This window comes from Equus przewalskii, chromosome 15, assembly GCF_037783145.1.
Source record: "Equus przewalskii isolate Varuska chromosome 15, EquPr2, whole genome shotgun sequence".
In the NCBI taxonomy this organism is placed as follows: domain Eukaryota; kingdom Metazoa; phylum Chordata; class Mammalia; order Perissodactyla; family Equidae; genus Equus; species Equus przewalskii.
The window spans coordinates 74913616-74935528 of record NC_091845.1 but is presented as its reverse complement, the minus strand read 5'-3'; the positions used below and the strand labels follow the sequence as shown (position 1 = coordinate 74935528).

Sequence of the window (21913 nt, the reverse complement as noted above, 5' to 3'; positions counted from 1 at the left end):
AATGTTGGCAACTGTCATAAATTATTTACTAATTAACTTTCCTTTTTCAAAATGAGATCTTGAATGAATTTGGAAAATTATTTCTTACTTTTTCATTTCCTACAAAAGTAATAGCAGAAAAGTAATAATGTGTACTCAGTATGTCAGTGTTCAAAATCGATCCCTCTTTAATAAATCTATAATGAACTCATAATATTCCTGATTTTAATCCAGCGATATTGGTATTGTTACATATAATAACATAAAGTTAAAGAAGAATAAGAAAGGAAAGGAGGAATTTTAAATGTAGGTAGTGAGACAGGCAAAGCTAGATTTTCAGTCCAGCGCATCTGGCATCATTACATGCCAACCAAGGCTGTGATCCCTGTTTGTTTTCTACCAAGAGGAAATGTTCTAGTTCTGACTTCTGCAGACCTTGAGTGGAACAGGTGAGAGGTTCTCTCAAGCCTAGTATATCACAGCAAAATGACAATATTGCCATTTCTTTACGTTGAAGTGGGCTAATTTTCATCTTGTTCGATTTCAGTGTTGAAAAGTGTAAATACATGGATTCCAAAATGAAGCCTTTGTGGCTGGTGTACACCAACAAGGTGTTTGGGGAAGATTCAGTTGGAGTGATTTTTAAAAATGGTGATGGTAGGTACTGAGGTTTTTATAGTGCCATCTCCCTTAGTATTTTTCATTTGTTGTCACTTTGCTTTATCTGGAAGGTGATATGTAAATGTGTAAGCAGGGGCAGCCTAGAGGTAGCTATCAAGGGTCATTAGGTTGAATTCGGCATGTCTTAAATCCCTTTTATTTTCATCTTGGAAAATGACTTCTACAGCTTACATACATACCTTGTTGTAATACACTTTCCCTTTTTTCCTACAAAATATAAAGTCTGTCTATCCTTTGGTAAAAAGCTTGTGAAATACAAGAGAATATTTTTAATAATGTGTTCATATATCCTGTTTCAGTGATGGCAATTTTGATATTGCTGCCATAGTTTTGTATTTTAATTAAAATATCTTACTGACCCATACTTTATAAATGCCATGCCTCTGAAGTAATCACACCAACCAGAATGCAGTCATGAGTGCCACCGCTTGCCAGTTGTCTGACTACAGGCAAGTCTTGCACAATTCATTGAGCTTCAAGTTCTTCATGTCCGTGATGATTATAGCATCTGTATTTTGGGTTTCTTAAAAGGAATTAAGGGAGATAACATAAGTAAATGGGTTTAATATAATACATGCCTAAAACTATTTTGAAAAGAGCTTGTAGTGTTTAGCTAGACATTTAACCCCATTTGACCACACGAATGTCATTATGTGGAAGTCAATAGTTTCGGAGCCTCTGTTACCTGAAAATTACCCTTAGACGTGATAATTAATTAAGTTTTACAGTTTTACAAACCCGTCATGCAATTAGTTATGTGATTCTTAAGAACTTTCTGTGCATCCCTAAAAGCAAACAAGAAGGAAAAAATTTAGCAACGTGAATTGTGTGTTTGCTGTAATACGTCATTCCTGTGTATAACAGTATTACAGCATCCATGCAGTTCGTATAGTACCTTACGCATGGTGAAGAATTAAAAACATTTTTTAATGTAATTTCTGAAATAGTGTTATAAGTACATGCTAAACAACAAATATAATATTTCACATAATGAATATGGTCAACATTAAAATTTAGGGGAAAAATTAGTACAACGGTAGTCAGTGGTTTTAGTTAATTCTGGCTGAATTACCTCATCTGGAATTAACGTTATTAGGTATAAAATGGGAAGCATTTATAATAAAGCAGGGTTTTTTCCCCCTTAGATTTACGACAGGATATGTTGACACTCCAGATGCTGCGCTTGATGGATTTGCTCTGGAAAGAAGCTGGTCTGGATCTTCGGTGAGATTTCTAGTGAATTTATTTTTGTCTCCTATTGTATTCCTTCCATGGCAAAAATTTTAAAACTTTTTGTTGATTCCTTCCCTTCTGCTACTGATTGTTGTTAACAATAATATTTGTGTTGCACTTTACAGTTTACAGTGTGCTCTTAAATGCATTATCTTATTTAAACCTCATCAGGTGTAAAACTGTATATGTGACAGAGATTCCAGAAAGAAGAAATAGGTTTGAACTTGCAGTAAAAGTAAAGCCTGAACAGACAATAGTGGAGTCACATTCGAACCTGTGGTTTTGAAGGTGCTCTCAGGGAGGATTCACTGGTGGTCATGGGAGTGACGAGGCCTGAGACAGGCCTGCCCCTCTCCTTACTTAGCCTCGTAACATCGATTCCTCTACCTTCCTGGGAGGGAAGTGTTTAGTAGGGATCTCGGGGATTTCAGCTTGCCATCATTATTAGGGGTAGACAGTGAGCAGGACAGGTTTATGGAAACAGAAACAGATAAAATGGAAATCTAGTGGATTTTAAAAGTTTTAATTATTATCAAATGTTTTGAGGTGAAGAGCAGATGAAGGTAATTACAAACAAAATATTGATATATTTAACTGCATAAAAATAAAAGATTTGATGTCAACCAACAAAATTAAAAGTTAGGCCTCATGCTAGACATTATATTCATAATGAACAGGACAGGAGGATAATAATCGTAAATATTTAAAGAGCTCATAGATATAAATATATGGGAAAAAGCTGTGAAATATTCATACAAGATATAAAATAAATAAACTAATAATTATATGACGCTGTCAGTTCCAATGTAGAAGTATAAATTACAAGAACAATTGAGGGGGCTGGCCTGTGGTGCAGTGGTTGGGTTTGCTTGTTCCTCTTCGGTGGCCCAGGGTTTCGCCGGTTTGGATCCTGGGTGTGGACATGGCACTGCTCATCAAGCCATGCTGAGGCGGCATCCCACATGCCACAGCTAAAATATACAACTAGGTACCAGGGGTGCTTTAGGGAGAAAAAGGAAAAATAAAATCTTTAAAATATACTACTGTGTGCTGGGGGGATTTGGAGAGAAAAAATCAGGAAAAAAAAAGAAAAAGATCGGTAACAGTTGTTAGCTCAAGTGCTATCTTTAAGAAACAACTAAACAATTGAGGGGCCGGCCCGGTGGCCCAGCGGTTAAGTTCGCATGTTCCGCTTCTCAGCGGCCCAGGGTTCGCCGGTTCGAATCCTGGGTGTGGACACGGCACCGCTTGGCACACCATGCTGTGGTAGGAGTCCCACATAAGGTAAAGTAGAGGAAGATGGGCACGGATGTTAGCTCATGGCCAGGTTTCCTCAGCAAAAAGAGGAGGACTGGCAGTAGTTAGCTCAGGGCTAATTGTCCTCAAAAAAAAAAAAAAAAAAAAAAAGAAAGAAAACCAAACAATTGAATACTGTTGATTTCCTAGAAAAGATTTTATTCAGTGATAATCTAGTCTAGGACACGATTGAAGCAACAAAAACATAAGTATTTTCGTATACCATTGTAAGTTAATATAAACCTCTCTGTATCAAGTTTTTTTATATCCTGTGTCCAATATTTCCAGAATTTACTTAAAAATTAGAAATATTAACAGATTTATGCACAAAGATATTCATCCTTGCTTTATGTACAATTTAAAAAATTGGACCAGTCTTTTGAACATTTGCTCAATGGTAGAATAATGGTTTTAAAAAATGATTAGTTTTTCCCTGTGACCAAATATCTCAGGTATTTTAAAATATTTTTTATAGAATTTGGAGAAAGTGCTTATCTTCACATATCAAATGAAATAAGTGAGATGCAAATGTGTTTTTGTATAATTATTTCAACCATATTAAAAATTCACTGGAAAATGACACTAAAATATTGACAGAAACTAAAATGGTAATAGACATTATTTCTGGGTGGTGAAATTAAAGGTGATTTCCCCCCTACCTCCTTTGTGTACCTGTTTATCTAGTATTCTACAATGAGCATGTGCTCCTTTTTTAATCAAGGCGAAAAAAACCATTAAGCATATTTCACGATATAATACAGGTCCATACAATTTTTAAACTTTTCTTCTACTCTAGTTGATGATGATTAACTTTCTTTTTTTACCTAATCCTTTCTATTTTATTTTTTTTATTTGTGGACTATTTCAAACATGAAACTATAGGAGATAATTTACAACAATTTTATGTTCTAACAGCAAGATTTAAAAAATATATAATTAACAATTAATTGACAGATATTAGCATGTTTCCATATTTACTTTTTTAAAAAACAAGAAATAAGCAGATAAAGTTAATGCATTATCATCCTACTCTCTTGCTTCACATCTCGGAATTAACCGCTATTATAAAGCTGTAATACATATATTTTCATGCTTTAAGTATATATTATATATCCATTGTATGCTTTGAACTTTAAATAAATGCTGTCACATCACACGTAACTTTTTGCAGTTTACTTTTTTCTTACAACATTTTTTGAGATTTGTCAAGATTAGTATGTGAAGTTCTAATTCATTATGTTCACTTCTGTATTAATTCTTTGAATAAATGTAAAAATTTATCCATTCCCCTATAAGTAGCTATTTGCCCCCTCCCCCACTTTGCCCCCTGCAAACCCAAACGAACTGTACAGTTTACACGCTTCTAAATATCTCTCTATTCACATAGGAAAGAGTCTTTTAGTTTATATAGCCAGAAGTGGAATTGCTGGGTCATAAAGCATGTGCATTTTCAACTTTGCTACCATTGCCCAAATACTTTCCAGAATAGTTGTACCACTATTGTTTCCACACAGAAATGTCTGCCTGCACTTGTTAATTTTTTGCAGTTCTGGTGGATATAACAAAGTATCCCATAGAATTTTAATTTGCATTTCTTTTATTAGTAGTTTGGGTGAGTATGCTTCAGTGTTTATAAGTATTGTGTTTTCTCTCCTATGAATTACCTAGGTTCCTTTAAGGTTTAAAATGCTTTTTCTTATATTATTTTAAAAATTCCTTCCCTGTACAATTGTCTTAAAGATGTTCTTTTATGTTTTACTTTGCTAATTTTAAACTTGGTATACTTAAAGATATTCTTTTGTGTTTTATTTTGCTAATTTTAAACTTGCTGTACTTTCCCTTCTTTTTCTCTCTCTGCAAAAGTTTGATCCTGGTGTTGATTTTTTGGAGTCTAGGTTGTTTTGTTTTGCTTTGTTTCTGCTGTGGAAGATTCACCCTGAGCTCACATCTGTTACCAATTTTCCTCTTTTTCCTGAAGGAGATTTGCCCTGAGCTAACAGCTGTGCTAGTCTTCCTCTATTTTATATGTGAGTTGCTGCCACAGCATGGCTGCTGATAAGTAGTTTAGGTCCACGTGAGCCTGGGGCACCAAAGCAGAGCATGCAGAACTTAACCACTAGACTAAGGGGCTGGCCCTTGGAGTCTAGGTTTTTTTTTACTAATTATTTTCCTTAATGGTTTTTGGACTCTTCAGATTGTTTTCCTGCTTGAGTCAGTTTTGAGGCTAAGAATTTTCCAGTTCATTAATTGAATACTGTATATTTTTTATAACATCTTCTTGTAATTTAAAATCTCTATGTTTAATCTTTTCTTCTTTTGCATGTGTAAAATTATTTTATATGCAATGTTTTTTCCTTATTAGAGGTTTGCTGCTTAGTATTGTAAAAGAATGAGCTTCTTGTTTTGTGGTTTTTTTTGTTTGTTTTCTGTTTTATCATTGATTACCTCTTTATGGTTTCCTTCCTTTTACCTGTGTTTGTTCTGTTCTTTGGATTTTTTTAGTTGAATGTTTAGAACATTAATTTTCACTCTTTTTCATATATACAATTAAAACCATAAATTTCCTCTAACTACTGCCTTAGCTGCATCTCAAAGGTCTTAGCATGTACTTACTTATGTACTTTCATAATGCATCAAACTATATAGAATTCAAGGCTGACTACCTGTGTGCCTGTTGGGGGCCTGCCCTTGGCAGCCAGCCAGGTAGTTCAGAACTGTGCCTTAGCTATAACTTGTGTAAAGCCTCAAAGTTGCAAGGGGTGAGAGCTCAGTTCTTGTAAGTTCTTTCCTGTACATGTGCACAGCCCTGGGCATGCACACGACCTTCTAGATTCCTACAAATATGTTGGAGTTTTTCACCGTACCCTGTGGACATCTCGCTCCCCAGCTTTTCCTTTTAAGCTTTTTTGGTAGCATGTTGTTTGCCTCAGCTATTATTTATGCCTTAGCTGCAGTATTAAACAATTGATTTTGAACATTCTCTAGAAACATCCCCAGGTAAAAGGCATCTCACACCAGATGAGGTCTGAGCCAAGTCAAAGAAACAGACTTGCAAGTGGGATCTTCCTGTGAAGCACTAGAGAGTTCAAAGAATGACAACTGTGTTAGATGGGGCTTTGGAGGAACTCTAGCCCCATTTTTGTCCCTTGTAGGAGATAGCAAATTGCTATATTCCCTATGATTGTGGGCTGTTCATTGTCAAGTCTACTGTAGAACTGGGAAGGAGGAGGATGGGTCTTGGTAAAGTATGACTGAGATTTAGCTGTTTCCTTCAATAAACACTCCCTAGATGGCTGCAAGCCTTTCTTGTGTTTCCGTATTACTGAAATAGTTGATTCTGGCAATTTTTTGCCAGTGTTCTTGTTGCTTTTATGGAAGAGTGGATTTTCAGAGGTCCTTAACTCCCTGTTTTTGCTGACATCACCTGGTTATAGAATTTTTAAATCTAAATTGATAGCTGCTTTCCTTAGAAAACTTAGAAAACTTCCATTGTATTCTAACCTCTGTTATTTTTTAAAAATCTGTGAGTGTAAATAATCAGTTTTTTACCTCACTGCAGAAAAAACTTTCTCTTTGCCTTTGGTTTCTGCAGTTTTACTAAAATTTATCTGTGTATGAATTTCTTTTTATTTTTCCTTATTCTCATTATATCTTTTCAATCAAAGAAAATCACATCTTTTAGTTTCTACAAAATATATCCATATTCTTCAATATTGCAGTTCTCCCACTCTCATAGACTTCTCCTGCTCCTTTAGTAGATGTATGTTGGACTTCTCTGTTCTGTCCTGTCTGTCTCTTAACCTATCTTTCCTATTTCCTACCTTTTTATTTTTATGTGACAGTCTCTCTATTTCCTTTTACTCTATCTTCCAGTTCACAAATTCTCTCTTCAACATTGTCTAATCTCTTTTGTATTCAATGTAGTGTGTTTATTTCAATGACAATTAAAAAATTTTTTTTTAAAATTTTTTGATGAGGAAGATTGTCCCTGAGTTAACATCTTCGCCAGTCTTCCTCTACTTTGTATGTGGGACACTGCCACAGCATGGCTTGATGAGTGGTGTGTAGGTCTGCACCCAGGATCCAAACCTGCGAACCCTGAGCCGCTGAGGCAGAGCACACAAACTTAACCACTATGCCACTGGGCCGGCCCCTCAACGACCATTTTTATGTAGGAGTTGTATTTGATTTTGTTTTTGTATGCCTGGTCTTTTAAAAAATACTGTAATTACCTATTTCTTTTCATGTCTTTCATAATTTCAGAGTCTCTTTCATTTCGTTCTGTTTTATCTCTTGGGGTGCCACCTTTTTGTTTATCTGCTTAATCTTATTCATTTCCTTGTGTAGTTAATAATATTTGGTTTTGAATTCATTTTGGGTGGAGATTGTGTTTTCTGTGAGGGTCTTTTGTTCCTTAGGGTGTGAAAGTATCTCCCAAAAATGAATTTGTGTTTTGTTTGTGCTGTTCCCAAGATCTTTACACACAATCAACCAGTTTTTATGTTAACTCTTTGCCTTCAGGCTTTTATACCTCATATTTAGTTTATATTTGCATCTCATGAGAATGTGGGAAGGCTTAAGTCTGTGCACTTTCACGAAACATTTTTTATTGCCCACCCAGTGCCCAGGATAGATGGCAGACTTTCATGGCACATCCTCTAGTCCGTGAGCAGATATTTCCTAGTTCCCTTTTCATACACTTGACAGTGCTTTGAGAGCCCCAGCTTTGTGCAAGATCTCAGCTCCAGAGCCTCGGTCTCATGGGCTCAAGACCATGTGTTTTTTTCTCATGGGCATTAAAATGTCAACCAAGTCAGTAACTTCCTGAGCCACTACTATGAATAATCTCTATATTTCTGGGACCTACAGATCTCCTTTTCTTTCTTTATTAACCATAACTATTTATAAAACCTTTTTGACTTTATCTGTTACTTTTTATGTGTTTTAGTACATACAGCAACTTAGTCCACAAGGTTGCTGGAAACAGTTGTACTTGTGATTGACTTTATTCCTGCAAGATTATAAGTATTTCCTGATTAATTTTTTAAGTTTGAGTTATGCTCTGTTCATTACTAAATATATTTTAATTTTTCAAAAACTTAAAAAGTTGCTGTTGATTGACTGAACCAGGCATTGTATTAGGTTCTTCACACGTACAATGTCATGTAATCTCTACAACTCTGTGAGGTCGTCTTATTCCTTTTTAACAGATGAAAAAATTAAGGCTCAAAGTATTTAAACAATTTGTCAAAGATTATAAGAATATTAAGTAGCTCATTAGCCAGATTCACATCCAGGTCTGTCAGGCTCAAAAACTTGATGACTTTCTGTTATTTTACCAGTCTTGAATGAGAAAACAGTTATGGTAAGATATATCTAGTGACCCTTTGTTTATTTATCAAAGTGTTCTGGTGCCCCAAATATTCAATTTTCCATTGTTTTTTTTTTTTTTAAGAAAAGAGTTTTCTACTCTTAGATCCTTCCAGGGTAAATATTTCCAGTGCTGTTGAGGTAGAAAGAGCAGTTTGCTGTGGGTGTTGTTCCTTTCATGGGACCTGTAGATGTGATTGGAATAAGGACAAGAGATAATAGTTCATATACAAAGGACTCTTTGAGGTCCATAAATGACACAGTTTTGCTTTTAAATTAGGAGGAATTTCTAATACAGTGTGTGAAAACAGCATTAGTAGTTTTGAATAGGTAGCAAGTTTTTGGGTCACCTACCCAGTTATAAGACGTACTGCATGGATAAGAGGATGGGTAATTATGAGAAACTCTGCCTGAGGAACATAAACCCAGAAGCGTCTGGGCTGCCTTTTTTTTTTTTTTTTTTTTTGGTGAGTAAAGTTTTATTGGCACACAGCCACAACCCGTTTGTTTACATGTTGTCTGTGCCTGCTTTTATGCTGTAACTGCAGAATTAAGTAGTGACCTAGTAGTCTGCAGCACCTCAAATATTTACTATCTGGCTCCTTCCCGTAAAAGTAAACCCTGACGAAAATGTTCTTATTTGAGTTATCCCACAGAAAATGGGGGAAACTTTTCAACCTTAGGCTAGTAACTCATTGGTTCTTTGCAGTGTTAGCACATAAGCTACATAGTGGTCTCCTTTACTAAGAGCAGATTCAGGCCATATGATGAGTCTTGTTTAGTTATGAAAGGCTGAACTGAAGACTGTCCTTAGTTCGTCAGCCTAGTTGAAAACCCCAACCAAGTTCTTTTCTGTTAGTTTTGATTTTACCCATTCTATTCAGATGTAAAGCACATTTAGCATCCAATGAAGTTCATTGTGAGCTGAGGCGAAGGGAGGCAGCCACATGTGGGAGTACCAGAAATAAACCTGGTGTCTGTCTGATGGGAAGCAATGTGTGTCTAACAAGGAAAAGGAACTTGTCTATCCAGTGAGATCTGTGCTGACTTTTTGTACTCTGACCCCATGTTAAAAAAATATGCAGGACTTTAATTCTTTTGAGTTCATTTCAAACTAATACCTTTTTCTCACCAAACGTTTTTTACTGTTTCTATAAATATATGTGCTCCAGTGTTCCTGCTGTGTTTGTTTTTCTTTTGGCCAGCTGTTCAGGTTAAACTGGGTCATGTAGCACACACTCTTTTAAGTTCAATCTCAAATCTTCAGGTACCTTCTATACATTACTACTTTGATCAGAATATTTTAGTACTTGTGCCACTGTCTTGTTAACATGAATAAAGTGCATATTTCTCATTTTGATTTTTCTCTGATGTCTCAAAATACTCTTTTGGTATCTTTCATTCTAAATTAGAACATTCGTAAGCCTTCAATATGTGAGAACACCCTGACCTCCTTTGGTCAATAAATAATAAGCCTTTTCTGTCAAGTCTAATAGGTTGTCCTCATGTGGAAATCTCTCTGGCCTTTGGTAGATTTGACTGTCCTCTACCACCCCTCCTCCCCCAAAAATATGTGTGATGTTGAATTTTGGGCAGTTGTCTTCATTGTGACTTTACATCTGAGTTACGCTAATGAGGTTTACTTCCCTTTTAAGAGAGTTACACAACAGTTCTTTGATGACACTCGTATCCTTAGTCTTGGAAGGATGCAGTAATGCAAGCGTTAGGTAAAAGAGTTACACTTCACTCCTTTGGAGGCAATGAGCTAAGGTACCATTCAGACTTGGGTTGATGTGTCAGAGTCAAAGCCAGAGAAAACTTTCTACGTATCCATTCAGAGTAAGATTATGGGGCTGCCACCCCTACTGCTATAGAATTTATTTTGGTTTTTAACGCTTGCTTTGGTGGAAGGGTAACAATTGTTCCTTGAGTCAGGGAGTCTGAGAAAGGAAGGTAAACATTACTAATTGTTTTCAAGGCCTTTATAAGAAGTGTAGAAGTTGAGTGCAAAGGGGGCCCGTGTAAGATGGTCAGGGCTCCAAGAGTTTGTCCCCAGCTTGACTTCTGTCAAACTGTCTCTCTGACAAGGATGTTTTTTCCTTCCCATTGTGAGCGTTCCATCCTCAAGACACTGAATGCTTTCATCGTTGCCTGCTTTTGACAGGAAGTTATTGGACTTTTGCCCAGTTTGGCTACAAGTGGGGTGGGAGGAGATGCAGGAAAGTGAGCCAAAGTGCACTTTAACCAGGCAGTGTTTACCTCACATGTGTTGTGTCACGATAAGGATAGGGGTGTTTCATTCTCCATAGCTACCCTTCTTACTGAGGGGGAAGTTTTAAAAGGAGAAATAATATTGCAGATGTAAAGCAGTCTATTGGTATATCAGGATGCCAGTATGCAGTTTGACAATTCTGCTTCCAACCTTATTTGCTGTAACTAGGAAAGTGCTTAAAGAGGCATAAAATAATTGAATTGTTAGACGGAAGGAAATTTAGGAACTACTTAATAAAACTCTTCTATCTGATTGTTACACGTACTAACAAACTCATGCGTTTCCCCAGTACACACACACACACGTTCTTTCTCTTTCATGAAATCCTTCAAAGGCTTTCTCAGTGCTTTTAGGAGAGTGACAGAGTCCCTCTATGGCCTATGGGCCCTGCGTGGTCTTTCCAACACTGACCATTTCTTCTCCTCACCTTGTTTTTGTGCTCCCCCTTGCCTTCTCCTCCAGTTCTGCTGTCCTTCCTCCTCACAGAGCTCTTGCCTAACCCTTGACATGTTTTCATGGCATTTGTCATTCACACAGAGATCACATGTACATTGTGCATTTGTGCTTTGTCCCCTCAGTGAGACCAGGGATTGCTGTTTTTGCTCATTTCTGTATCACCAGCAGCTAACACAATGCTTGGCACATAGCTGCACCCAAATATTTATTGAATCCATGAATTCCATCCGATGCATGGATGTAGTCGCCTGACTTTTATTTGAAATTTCCAAGGTATTTCATTTCAGAGTTACTCTCAAGATAATACAGTTTTGAGAAAATGTTTACAACCAAAATGAGAAAGGATAATATTAGTATGTAAGGAACTCATTTAAGTCACTAAGGAAAATGTTTAAAAGCCCAATAAACAGGCAAAGGATGTGAATAGCTAATTCACAAAAGAAATTCTTCTTGGGGCCAGCCTAGGGGCATAGCGGTTAAAGTTTGGACGTTCTGCTTCTGCAGCTGGGGGTTCACTGGTTCACATCCCAGGTGCGGACCTACGCACCACTTGTCAAGCCATGCTGTGGCAGGTGTCCCACATATAAAATAGAGGAAGATGGGCACAGATGTTAGCTCAGGGCCAGTCTTCCTCAGAAAAAGAGGAAGATTGGTGGCAGATGTTGGCTCAGGGCTAATCTTGCTCAAAACAAGAAAAAAGAAAGAAAGAAATTATTAACAAAAAATTCTTAAAATGGCTAAAAGAGATCTGAGAGTTTTTATTTTCACTGGGAATCATATAAATGCAAATGAAGCAAACTGCAACCTATCAATTTGGCAAAAATTGTTTTGCATAAGAAGCATTCTGTGAAGCCTCTATGTAGTTAGTGACTCTCGAAACTGTTTTAGGTTAAAAAGATAGTTTTAGAGGCACTCAGACCTAGTTTTAAGTCTTGGATCTTCCACTTGGTTAAATATGTAACTTTTTGCAAATTTCTTTTTCCTTATTTGTAAAATTTGGAATTTACCTTATAGAGATTTTGTTGTTAAATTTGTTTATTCATTCAAAAATATTTATTTAGTGCCTGCTTTGTGCCAGGCACATTCTCAGGCATTGAGGATATAGCAGGGAAGAAATCAGCCCTGCCTGATGGAACTTACATCCCAATGGTAGAGACAGACAATAATCAAATAAATAAAATGTCCAGGATGTTGTATAGTGTTGAGTGCTAGAGAGGAAAATAAAGCAGGGAAGAGATAGCAACTATTGTGTCACAGATAGTGTTGCAATTTTAAATAGGATGAGTCAGGAATTTCTCACTGAGATGGTGACATTTCAGCAGATTTCAAAGAGATAAGGAAGTAAGCCCTGTAGATGTCTTGGGGAAGAATGTTTCAGGCAGAGAAAATAACATATATAAAGAAATGAGGGAGTATTGTGCCTGATATGTTTGAGGACTGGCAAGGAAGCCGCTGTAGTAGGAACGAAGTGAGCAAGGGGAGGGTCCTAGGAGAGGTGAAGGGGCACTAGATCGAAAGGCTTGTGGGCGATGGCAGGCATGCTGGCTTTCACTCTAAGGTGGGAAGCCGTTGCGGAAATTTTGATCAGGGGAGTGACATAACATGAGTATATTTTAAGTGAATTATGTTGCTGTTGCGTTTAGAACAGACTGTGATGTAGGGAGACTAGTTAGGAAACTTTAATAATTGAGTAAGGGTTGATGGTGACTTGGACTAGGGTGGGAGCAGAAGGAAGGGTGGAGGCAGAGAAGTACTTAGACTCTGTATACATTTTCAAGATAGGTAAATACCCACGCATGAGAGAAGAGTCAAAGATGACTTTCAGGTTGTGGGCTTGAACACATGGAAGGATGGAGTTGCTGTTAGCCAAGGTGATGTGTAAAGTGCTTCGCCCACTATGTGGCACCTATTAGGTGCTCTGTAAAGGGTGGTTTCAAAATTTAGAGTTAAAATGAAAGACTTTCATCTGATGTGCTTCTGTCCACCTACACAAACAATAGAATATTTCACCAGAATAACTAGATAACAAATTATACGTTTAGATGGCACATTGGATTTTTAGTAAATTATCTGTTAGCCAAGAGATTTACTCCCTAATAGAAGGTAGAACTCATATTTTTCTGTATGACAATAATAAAATAATGGCAAGGGTATCAATAGTAATAAAACTTTCATAAAATCAAAGAAAAAACTCCATTAATGTCTCATTTTATGGATAATATACACATGTGACTATGCCCGTTTTTTTCCCTTTCAGGATGCTGCCTTATGGCTGTTTAGCAACAGGAGACCGCTCTGGCCTCATTGAAGTTGTGAGCACCTCTGAAACAATTGCTGACATTCAGCTGAACAGTAGCAATGTGGCTGCTGCAGCAGCCTTCAATAAAGATGCCCTTCTGAACTGGCTTAAAGAATACAATTCTGGGTTAGTTTATTTTGTTTGATTATCATTTTTCTGAACAAACAGTCAAATAACTGGGGTCGGCCTAGTGGCACAGTGGTTAAGTTTGCATGTTCTGCTTTGGTGGCCTGGGGTTCCTGGGCTCTGGTCCTGGGTGCAGACCTACACACCTCTCATCAAGCCAGGCTGTGGCAGTGTCCCACATACAAAAAAATAGAAGAAGATTGTCACAGAGTTAGCTCAGGGCCAATCTTCCTCACCAAAAACAAAAACCGAAAACAAAACCAAAAAACAGTCAAATAACTATAACAAATTCTAATTTTGCCAATTAGAATCATTAGTGTCCTAGAGGAAATATTAGTCTTATTTATTGCTTCGTTTCAGATTAGATCAAAATGACAAATAGCCCTTCCTAAAGTCTGTCAGGTAGTTAGCATTGAATTCTGCAGTTATCTAGATCAAATTTCAGAGGCCTACCGTAGATAGAATCTAAGAATTTAAGTATTTTTTAAATAACATATAAATTTTTGTGTAAGTATATCAACTTCTGTAATTATGTGAATGTATGAACTTAAGTAAGTTTTCAGTAGGTTTTTAAAATAGAATTAAATGAGTTTGTAGTCTCTGATCTCTCCAAACTAAAAAATACAGTGCTAGAAATTGTGTTATTTATGGTTATTGTGTTGGAAAAGTCCTAATACATAGGAGATTAAGGAATTTCACAGTGAGGGGAAAACACTGTGTAAGTATTTTTGGCTGAAGACTTCAAAGTCAAACTTAAATTTTATCATTGGCAAAATCCAAGGACTTGTATGTGAGAATCAGTTTCCAAATTTTGATCTAAGGGCCTTGTCTCTAAAAGGTCTATATTACTCACTTCTGATTTTAAGTCAGTGATTTAAATGGTTGGAACTGCTGTACGTTGACTATTAAATGTGGAATTCTAATATGTTCCAAAGCTGAGGCCGGCCCGGTGGCGCAGCAGTTAAGTGCGCACATTCCGCTTCGGCAGCCCGGGGTTTGCCGGTCTGGATCCCAGGTGCAGACATGGCACCACTTGGCAAGCCATTCTGTGGTTAAAGTAGAGGAAGATGGTCACGGATGTTAGCTCAGGGCCAGTCTTCCTCAGAAAAAGAGGAGGATTGACAGCAGTTAGCTCAGGGCTTATCTTCCTCAAAAAAAAAAAAGGTATTAAAATGTTCCAAAGCCCCAGCGTCATCCAGCAAAGCTGATGGTGCCCTCTCATTTCTGTGCATGTGAACCTGTCCCTCCCTCCTGAAACACAGCTCTCAGGACACAGCTGTTTGAATGGCGAGGTCCAGTTATCTGAGCTTTTGAGCCAGTCTGCCATCCCTCTCTGCCCTGCTCCTGTGATGATCATTCTCGCTCTTGGCTCATCCAGCATGTTCTGCTCATATGGTTTCGGCAACTCTGTGTTGCAGTTCTCCTCACAATTAAAAAGGAAACAGAAGTGTGAATTGCATCTCATCCTACACATTTGGAGGCTAAAAACCTTTGTTGCTTCTATTTTTCCTCTTGTTCAGGGATGACCTGGACCGAGCCATTGAAGAGTTTACCCTGTCCTGTGCCGGCTACTGTGTAGCTTCTTATGTCCTTGGAATTGGTGACAGACATAGCGACAACATCATGGTCAAAAAAACTGGCCAGGTGAGCTGTTCCCCAGAGTCGGCCAAGGCCCTCAGTGATGTTATTACTTATGTACAGCACAGTCTCTTGTGAAACTCAGGCAGATTCTTTAGTGAACCTCGGAATCATGTCTTTGTCTTTCCTTTTATGTTCTGCTCATTTCATATACTATCTGCTTCATATATTTATTGGTTTGTTTGCTTCAAGTTAGGTGATAAGCATTTATTTAAACGTTTAAAAAGTTATTGCAGTTAGTTAAAAGTCACCTATTCTTTCATTCTAAGAAATTGTATTTGGGAGGAGAAGGAGCAGATGATGTGCAGGATGTATTAGCTGTAAAGAAGAGAGCTAATGCTAAAAAAAAAGTGAAGATGAACCCCACTTGAGCCGTTTTCTCTTTTAGAACATCAAGTCTAATTATATATGGGAGTAGGGAGAAATGGAGTATGAGTAATACCATTTTTGGGGTAACTAGAGAACTAGACTCAGATATTTATGAAGAAGTTCTTAGTTTTCAAATGAAAAGTTTCTCCTTTTTTGGAATGGCTTATATTTGTTTGTAAATGCTTTTATATGAAGCAAAGACAGATGAGGTATTTGGGATAATTTTTCAGTTTAGCCACCCTTGCAATTCCTTGCCACTAGAGATATTCCAGAGTGAAAATTTGGGGGTCACTGTGTAAGCTCTGGCTCTAGGTGAGACCCAGAGTTTTAAACTCCTGGGAGATCCAGGTAGTTCTGGCTTGGGGCTTTTAGAGTTGAACCTGTGTTCATACTGAAAGGATTCCCTCAGACTTCTTGTCAAATTGAACACATAGGTTTTTCTCCATTCTTTCCTGACACTCTTCTAATATATATTAAGGAATAAGAAATATATAAATCCAAGAAGTCAAAGATAATAGGAGAAGGGGCCACGGTGGGTGAAAGACATCAACAGATTTGGGGATGATAGATAACAAAATGGAAAAGCAGCAATGATTAGCATAGCTGAGTAAATGGAAACCTGCATACTTGTAGAGGGGTATGTCAGTCCAAGAAAAGCTCTGGAATCAGAGGCACTAGGTAAGGCTGAAGGTGGTGATAGGGGATGAGGATGCAAATAGGATTGATTGGCAGTTTACAAATGGAGCATTTAGGTGCTCAAGTCTCCTTCCCAACTCTGAGAAGGAAATAGAAGATTTACTCCCTGAAGAAACTGATTCTTCTGACTCAGGGACACCAGGTTCTGCAGAGGCTGAACCAAAGGTACCATATTAAAAATGGGCATGAAATGAAAATACTAAATGGTATGATCCTCAGCCACTTCTGCTTGCTTTGCTCACTAGAAACTGGGTGTGTATCCACGCTCTCAGCAAGAGACTAGATGGTTTTTCTCAAGAGAATCTGAGTGGTTCTAGTGGAAAGACCTACAGATCCTGACAGTTGAGGTCTCTCCCTAGTCATTCTGCTAGTAAACCCACCAATCAACAATCCTACCAGGTACACAGAATTTCCCTTCAACTTTTTAGTGACCCATTCTTAAGTATGAATGGTCGGCCAAGGATTAGCAGGTGCTTGAGGGGAGCCTCCACCGTGAAAGACGGAGACCAAAACAAGGAAAATGGGGAGAAAGAGAACTCTGGGAAAGAAGTGTAACTGCAGTAAACAGAGGATGATTTAAAAAATCAAAACAAAAAGACATGGCATTTATGAAGTAATAATGGGATTTTATTTTTTAAAAACCAGAAAGTAGAATTCTTGGAAATTAAAAAAAGAAACAAAAAGTTAAAAGAGAAGTAATGTAAACTAAAGATCAGCTAATATTTATTGAACTCAACTTGTAGAAGGCACAGTTCTAAGTTCTTTAGTTAACTTCTTCAGTCTTCATGAAAACCTTGTAGTGGTAGCAGTATTCCCATTTACAGATGAGAAAATTGAAGTAATAGAGTGGACATACCAGGATTTAAATCCTGGCAGTTTGGCTCAGATTCTGTTTTTTAGCCACCATGCTATATATTGCCCTTTAATATCCCCCAAAGAACAAAATATCTGATAAATAGAAAAAAGAGGATCTAGAAATGGTAGAGAATCAGTCCAGGGAGGCTTACCACCAGCCTAATAGGAATTCCTGGAAGAAGTAACAGAGAATAGGAAGGGAAGGAACTTACCAAATAACATAAAATAATGTTTTATATTATATATAATAGCAAATAATATAAAAACATTTTCCAAAGCGGATGTTCACAAAATTCAGTAAAAAGAGCATAAAAGTTCCCTCATGGTGGATGAAAAGACACTAAAAGGCCCTCTGCCACGACATTTCAGTGCATCAAGCACAAAGAGATGGTCTTACAACTTTCCCAGAGACCGGGCAGGCCACACACCAGGGTTCAGGAGTCAGATTTGGCTTCTCAGTAGCAACATTGGAAACTATAAGACAGTGGAAGTTAGCCTTCATAAATACGAGAAAAAATGATTTCTAACCTAGAATTCTATAACCAAACTATCAGTCAAATGTAAAGGTGGAATAAAAACATTGTCAAACATACCAGTTCTCAAAAGTCATATCTCCTCTGCATTTTTTCTCAGGAGGCTGCCAGAATAAGGGCATCCACCAAAACAAGGGTCTACACTCATAGTTATAGTTCTCAACTGGGGTGCTTTTGCCCTCGGGACATTTCTCAGTGTCTGAAGACATTTCTGGTTGTCATAACTGGAGAGGGCTGTGTCTACTGGCATCTAATGGCTGTAGGCTAGGAATACTGCTAAATATCTTACAGCATACAGGACAGAACCTCACAACAAAGAATTATGGGTCCCTAAATGTCAGCAGTGCCAATATTGAGAAACTCTGGTCTAAATCAAAAGAGAATATGATGTGGGACTCCAAATGGGAGAATAGTGAAGGGAGAGCCCAGGATGATGGTTCTGTGGCAGGCTAAGTATAAACCTACTGTTTAGAAAAATGGAGGCACATACCAGGAAAAACACATGAAAGAGTGGGGAGAAGTTACCTCTAAGTAGCAGCACTCAAGGTGGTGAGGGAGCTGGTGGGGCAAGGATGTCTTCTCTTTTTGTTATGTTTCTTTGTGTGTATGTTTATTATTTGGATGTATTTTTCTTTTTAAAGATTTGTCTTTCCCACAGGGTATATGCAGGTTAATGTCAGGGTTATTACTGAGTATAAAAGACCTAGGAATGTTAGAAACTCTCTCTTCCCAAGTGGCCTAGTAGGCTGTGAAAACAGAAGGGCTCAGATGAGGTGGGTGTAGTGCATGGGGGTCTAGGACTGCTGAGATCTTGCCTTTCTATTTGGAACTCACCAGAAAAACAAGGGAAATTAAATCCCTTTTTTCCCCCCCCAGCTCTTCCACATTGACTTTGGACATATTCTTGGAAATTTCAAGTCTAAATTTGGCATTAAAAGGGAGCGAGTGCCTTTTATTCTTACCTATGATTTCATTCATGTGATTCAACAAGGAAAAACAGGAAACACAGAAAAGTTTGGCCGGTGAGTCTTGCCCTGTGTCAGAGGTCTGCACATCTAATGTTTCCTCATCTGATCAGCTGAACTGAGAGTCCAACTGATTTCTGAAATGAGGCATACTTAGATCTGAGAGATATTCAGTCTGCTAATAGGAGGTTTTTGGGGAGTTTGCCTGTCAGATCCACATTCTGGTTCTGAAATAGAGAAGAGAAACAGAATGCTAGAAATCTAAAATAAGTTACCGTGTTTTATTCCAGTAGTATACCACCTTTTACCTGTCTTAGAAAATTCTCTGAAATTAAGACGTTTGATAGTGAGATGCTGAGAGGGGCAGACATTTTGCTCTCATTCTGTGTGGAGTGCAGTAAGGGAGCTAGGGTTCAGGGACAGACTTTATAATCTCTGATCTATTCCTTGCTATTTGGATCTTTCAAAGTACATTACTTGTCTTCTTATCTTTATTTCTTCATCTTGGAATGGGGACAAGAATAATTCAATTTCAAGGCTATTATGATCATGAGAGAGATGTTATGTGCTGTGACCAACTCATACTATAGGCTTACCAAATAATTTCTGTTATTTCTGATTCTGCCAGGTTTCTGCAGAATATACCTCTGGGTCCGTTTTTCTCTTTGGCAAAATTAGGGAGATAGGATTGGGTGGTCCTCTTGAATGAGAGAGAGGGAAGGCAGATGACGGGGAGGCGTAATGCAAAAGCATTGACACTGATTTGGGGGACATTAAAGAAATTAATCTCTGGAGTCAGACCGTAAATCTAGAATCTAGAATTATGTTCAGAAATCCTCATGGATTATAATTATCACTTGTTTTATAATCATTTTTTGTGTCTTATAAGATATAAAAGCCTAGATTGTGTTATATTGCCTTTTATCTTAGAATTTCAATTTAGTTTTGTTTTTGAAAAGGATATGTGTGATTTTAGAGAGCATGACTTATTTTATGTAAATTTTAGTCATGGGACAATTTTCAAAGAAGTAAAAAATCAGAAATGAACCTTTAGTTCAGTAGAAATTTTCCAACTCTTATGGAAAGTCTAGATATGTCTCTCTTGTTTTCCTTTATGAAATTTACTATCTCCCCTCTAACATCATGCTTTTGGGATTTGCTGCATCAACTAAAAGGTTCCGCCAATGTTGTGAGGATGCGTATCTGATTTTACGACGACATGGGAATCTCTTCATCACTCTCTTTGCACTGATGTTGACTGCAGGGCTTCCTGAGCTCACATCAGTCAAGGATATACAGTATCTTAAGGTACAAACCTCTTTTTTTGTATATTGGACTTTGTGGGCGTAGAGCTCAGCAATACCTGCCTATTTCATTCAGATGTTCAAAGGGAATGGCACAAAGTCATTTCCTGTGAGACAGTTCTTACCTGGGAGCGATAGTGGCAAGCAGCTGAGTAGTTATCTTGCAGTAATCATAAATTCATTTCATCTTCAGAAACCCTTTGGTAGAGGTCATATTATCACCCTACCTTGGTGTTCATTCTCCCTCCTGCAAACAGCATTTCAATGAGAAGATGAGGCACACTGCTGCATGGTGGCTGGGGAGGCATGGCTGAGCCAGCCTCCTGCAGACTTTGTTATTTGTATGTCACTACAGAGGATGTATAAAGTCTGATTTTCTTTTCCTTCATTTTTAGGACTCTCTTGCCCTAGGGAAGAGTGAAGAAGAAGCACTCAAGCAATTTAAGCAAAAATTTGATGAGGCACTCAGGGAAAGCTGGACTACTAAAGTAAACTGGATGGCCCACACAGTCCGGAAAGACTACCGATCTTAACGATCAGCCTTTGCTCCTAATGTATTTGTTGGTTTTGTTTAGTTTTCCTTTTGCACTTGCACTAAATTGTACGTGACCCTGCCAGAGATGTTATAAAGGGAATGGAATCCTGGAACTCAGAGTTAAATTAAGAACAAGGCATCCCACAGAACCTAATCTGAACACTCCCTCATGACCACCCTCTGCTTTTTGAATGCTTCCAAGATTCGTCATGAAAACTGTCAACATTATGGATAATCATTTTCTGCTGACTTTGCACGCCAAGGAATGCTACTAGAGATTGTTTTTTGTCTTTCTGTCTTTTTTTTTTTTTTTTTTACTTGGTACTTGTCTGGAAAGGTGTAAATACTTCTTCATCATATTGTGACCAAGTGTTATCACTCAGCCAACTTATCCACACCTGGGGACAGGTGGCTGTTCTTACTTTCCAAATGAGGCTTAAAAGAAAGGTATCTTTCTTCCCTTTTTCAATTGTGTAAACTACAAATTATAATATAATTTGAAATTATGATTATTTTTCAAAAGAAATCTTTTAAATCTGTGGAAACATTAATTCTTTTGATATTTATCTACCACGATAGCATCATTGCAACCAGACTTGCTGAAAATCTGCTGGTGAGGCAAATATAATATATATGCTGCATATATATTTATAAAATTTCTAGTGGGAGTTCTATATAAAAAGATGTTTCTTTGGTTTTCTTCATCCTGTGTTTTAAAATTTTACAAAAAGCAGAGCTTTTTCCTTTGTTACTTTTTAGTTAACTATGTGATCCAGTTCTTCCAGCTGCTTCTGTAATGAGGCGCATATTAATAGTTTTTACATGGTATCTATGAGAGTTCACTTCATAGAGCATAATACTTGAGCAAACGTACCCAAAACAGAAAGCAAATGAAAAGGAAATTTTATGGAATAAACTCCAGATCTGAAATTCAGTATTTTAGTAAAATGCCAGCTGTTCTTACTATATTTATTAAAACTTGTGATAATGTGATTTTTCAAGGATATTCGTTCAAATTGAAATGGTTTCATGCCACATGGAATTCTTTAATTTATTTGTTGAGGTACCGTATATTTAGGGTGCTAGGTGGCAAATAATGTTAATATGTGCAATAGGAACTACTGGTTTGAATGTGTAAATGGATGCTCTTTCTGAGTACTGACAACATCCAGCAAAACTACTGCTTATTCTCCAAAGACTGTTGGGAGCTCTCAATCCTCAAAGACATGGGAAAGAGAACTGAGTATTTGCCCTGTGACTGAGTTTTCTATAGGAATTTTATTAAAGATTGTTTCATTCTGTTGTC

The 21913-nt window shown here is 37.5% G+C and overlaps 1 protein-coding gene across 2 annotated transcripts in view; it reads left to right on the top strand.

The window, feature by feature from the left end:
- PIK3CB (phosphatidylinositol-4,5-bisphosphate 3-kinase catalytic subunit beta) overlaps positions 1–21913 on the top strand; it is a 168002-nt gene extending 146089 nt beyond the window's left edge. For both annotated transcript variants that reach the window (XM_070577567.1, XM_070577568.1), the window contains exons 17-23: positions 527–636; positions 1806–1884; positions 13545–13712; positions 15233–15356; positions 18680–18825; positions 19944–20076; positions 20468–21913. In XM_070577567.1, the coding sequence (XP_070433668.1) occupies positions 527–636; positions 1806–1884; positions 13545–13712; positions 15233–15356; positions 18680–18825; positions 19944–20076; positions 20468–20605 (898 nt within the window). In that variant the 3' untranslated portion in view covers positions 20606–21913. The remainder of the gene's footprint in view (positions 1–526; positions 637–1805; positions 1885–13544; positions 13713–15232; positions 15357–18679; positions 18826–19943; positions 20077–20467) is intronic.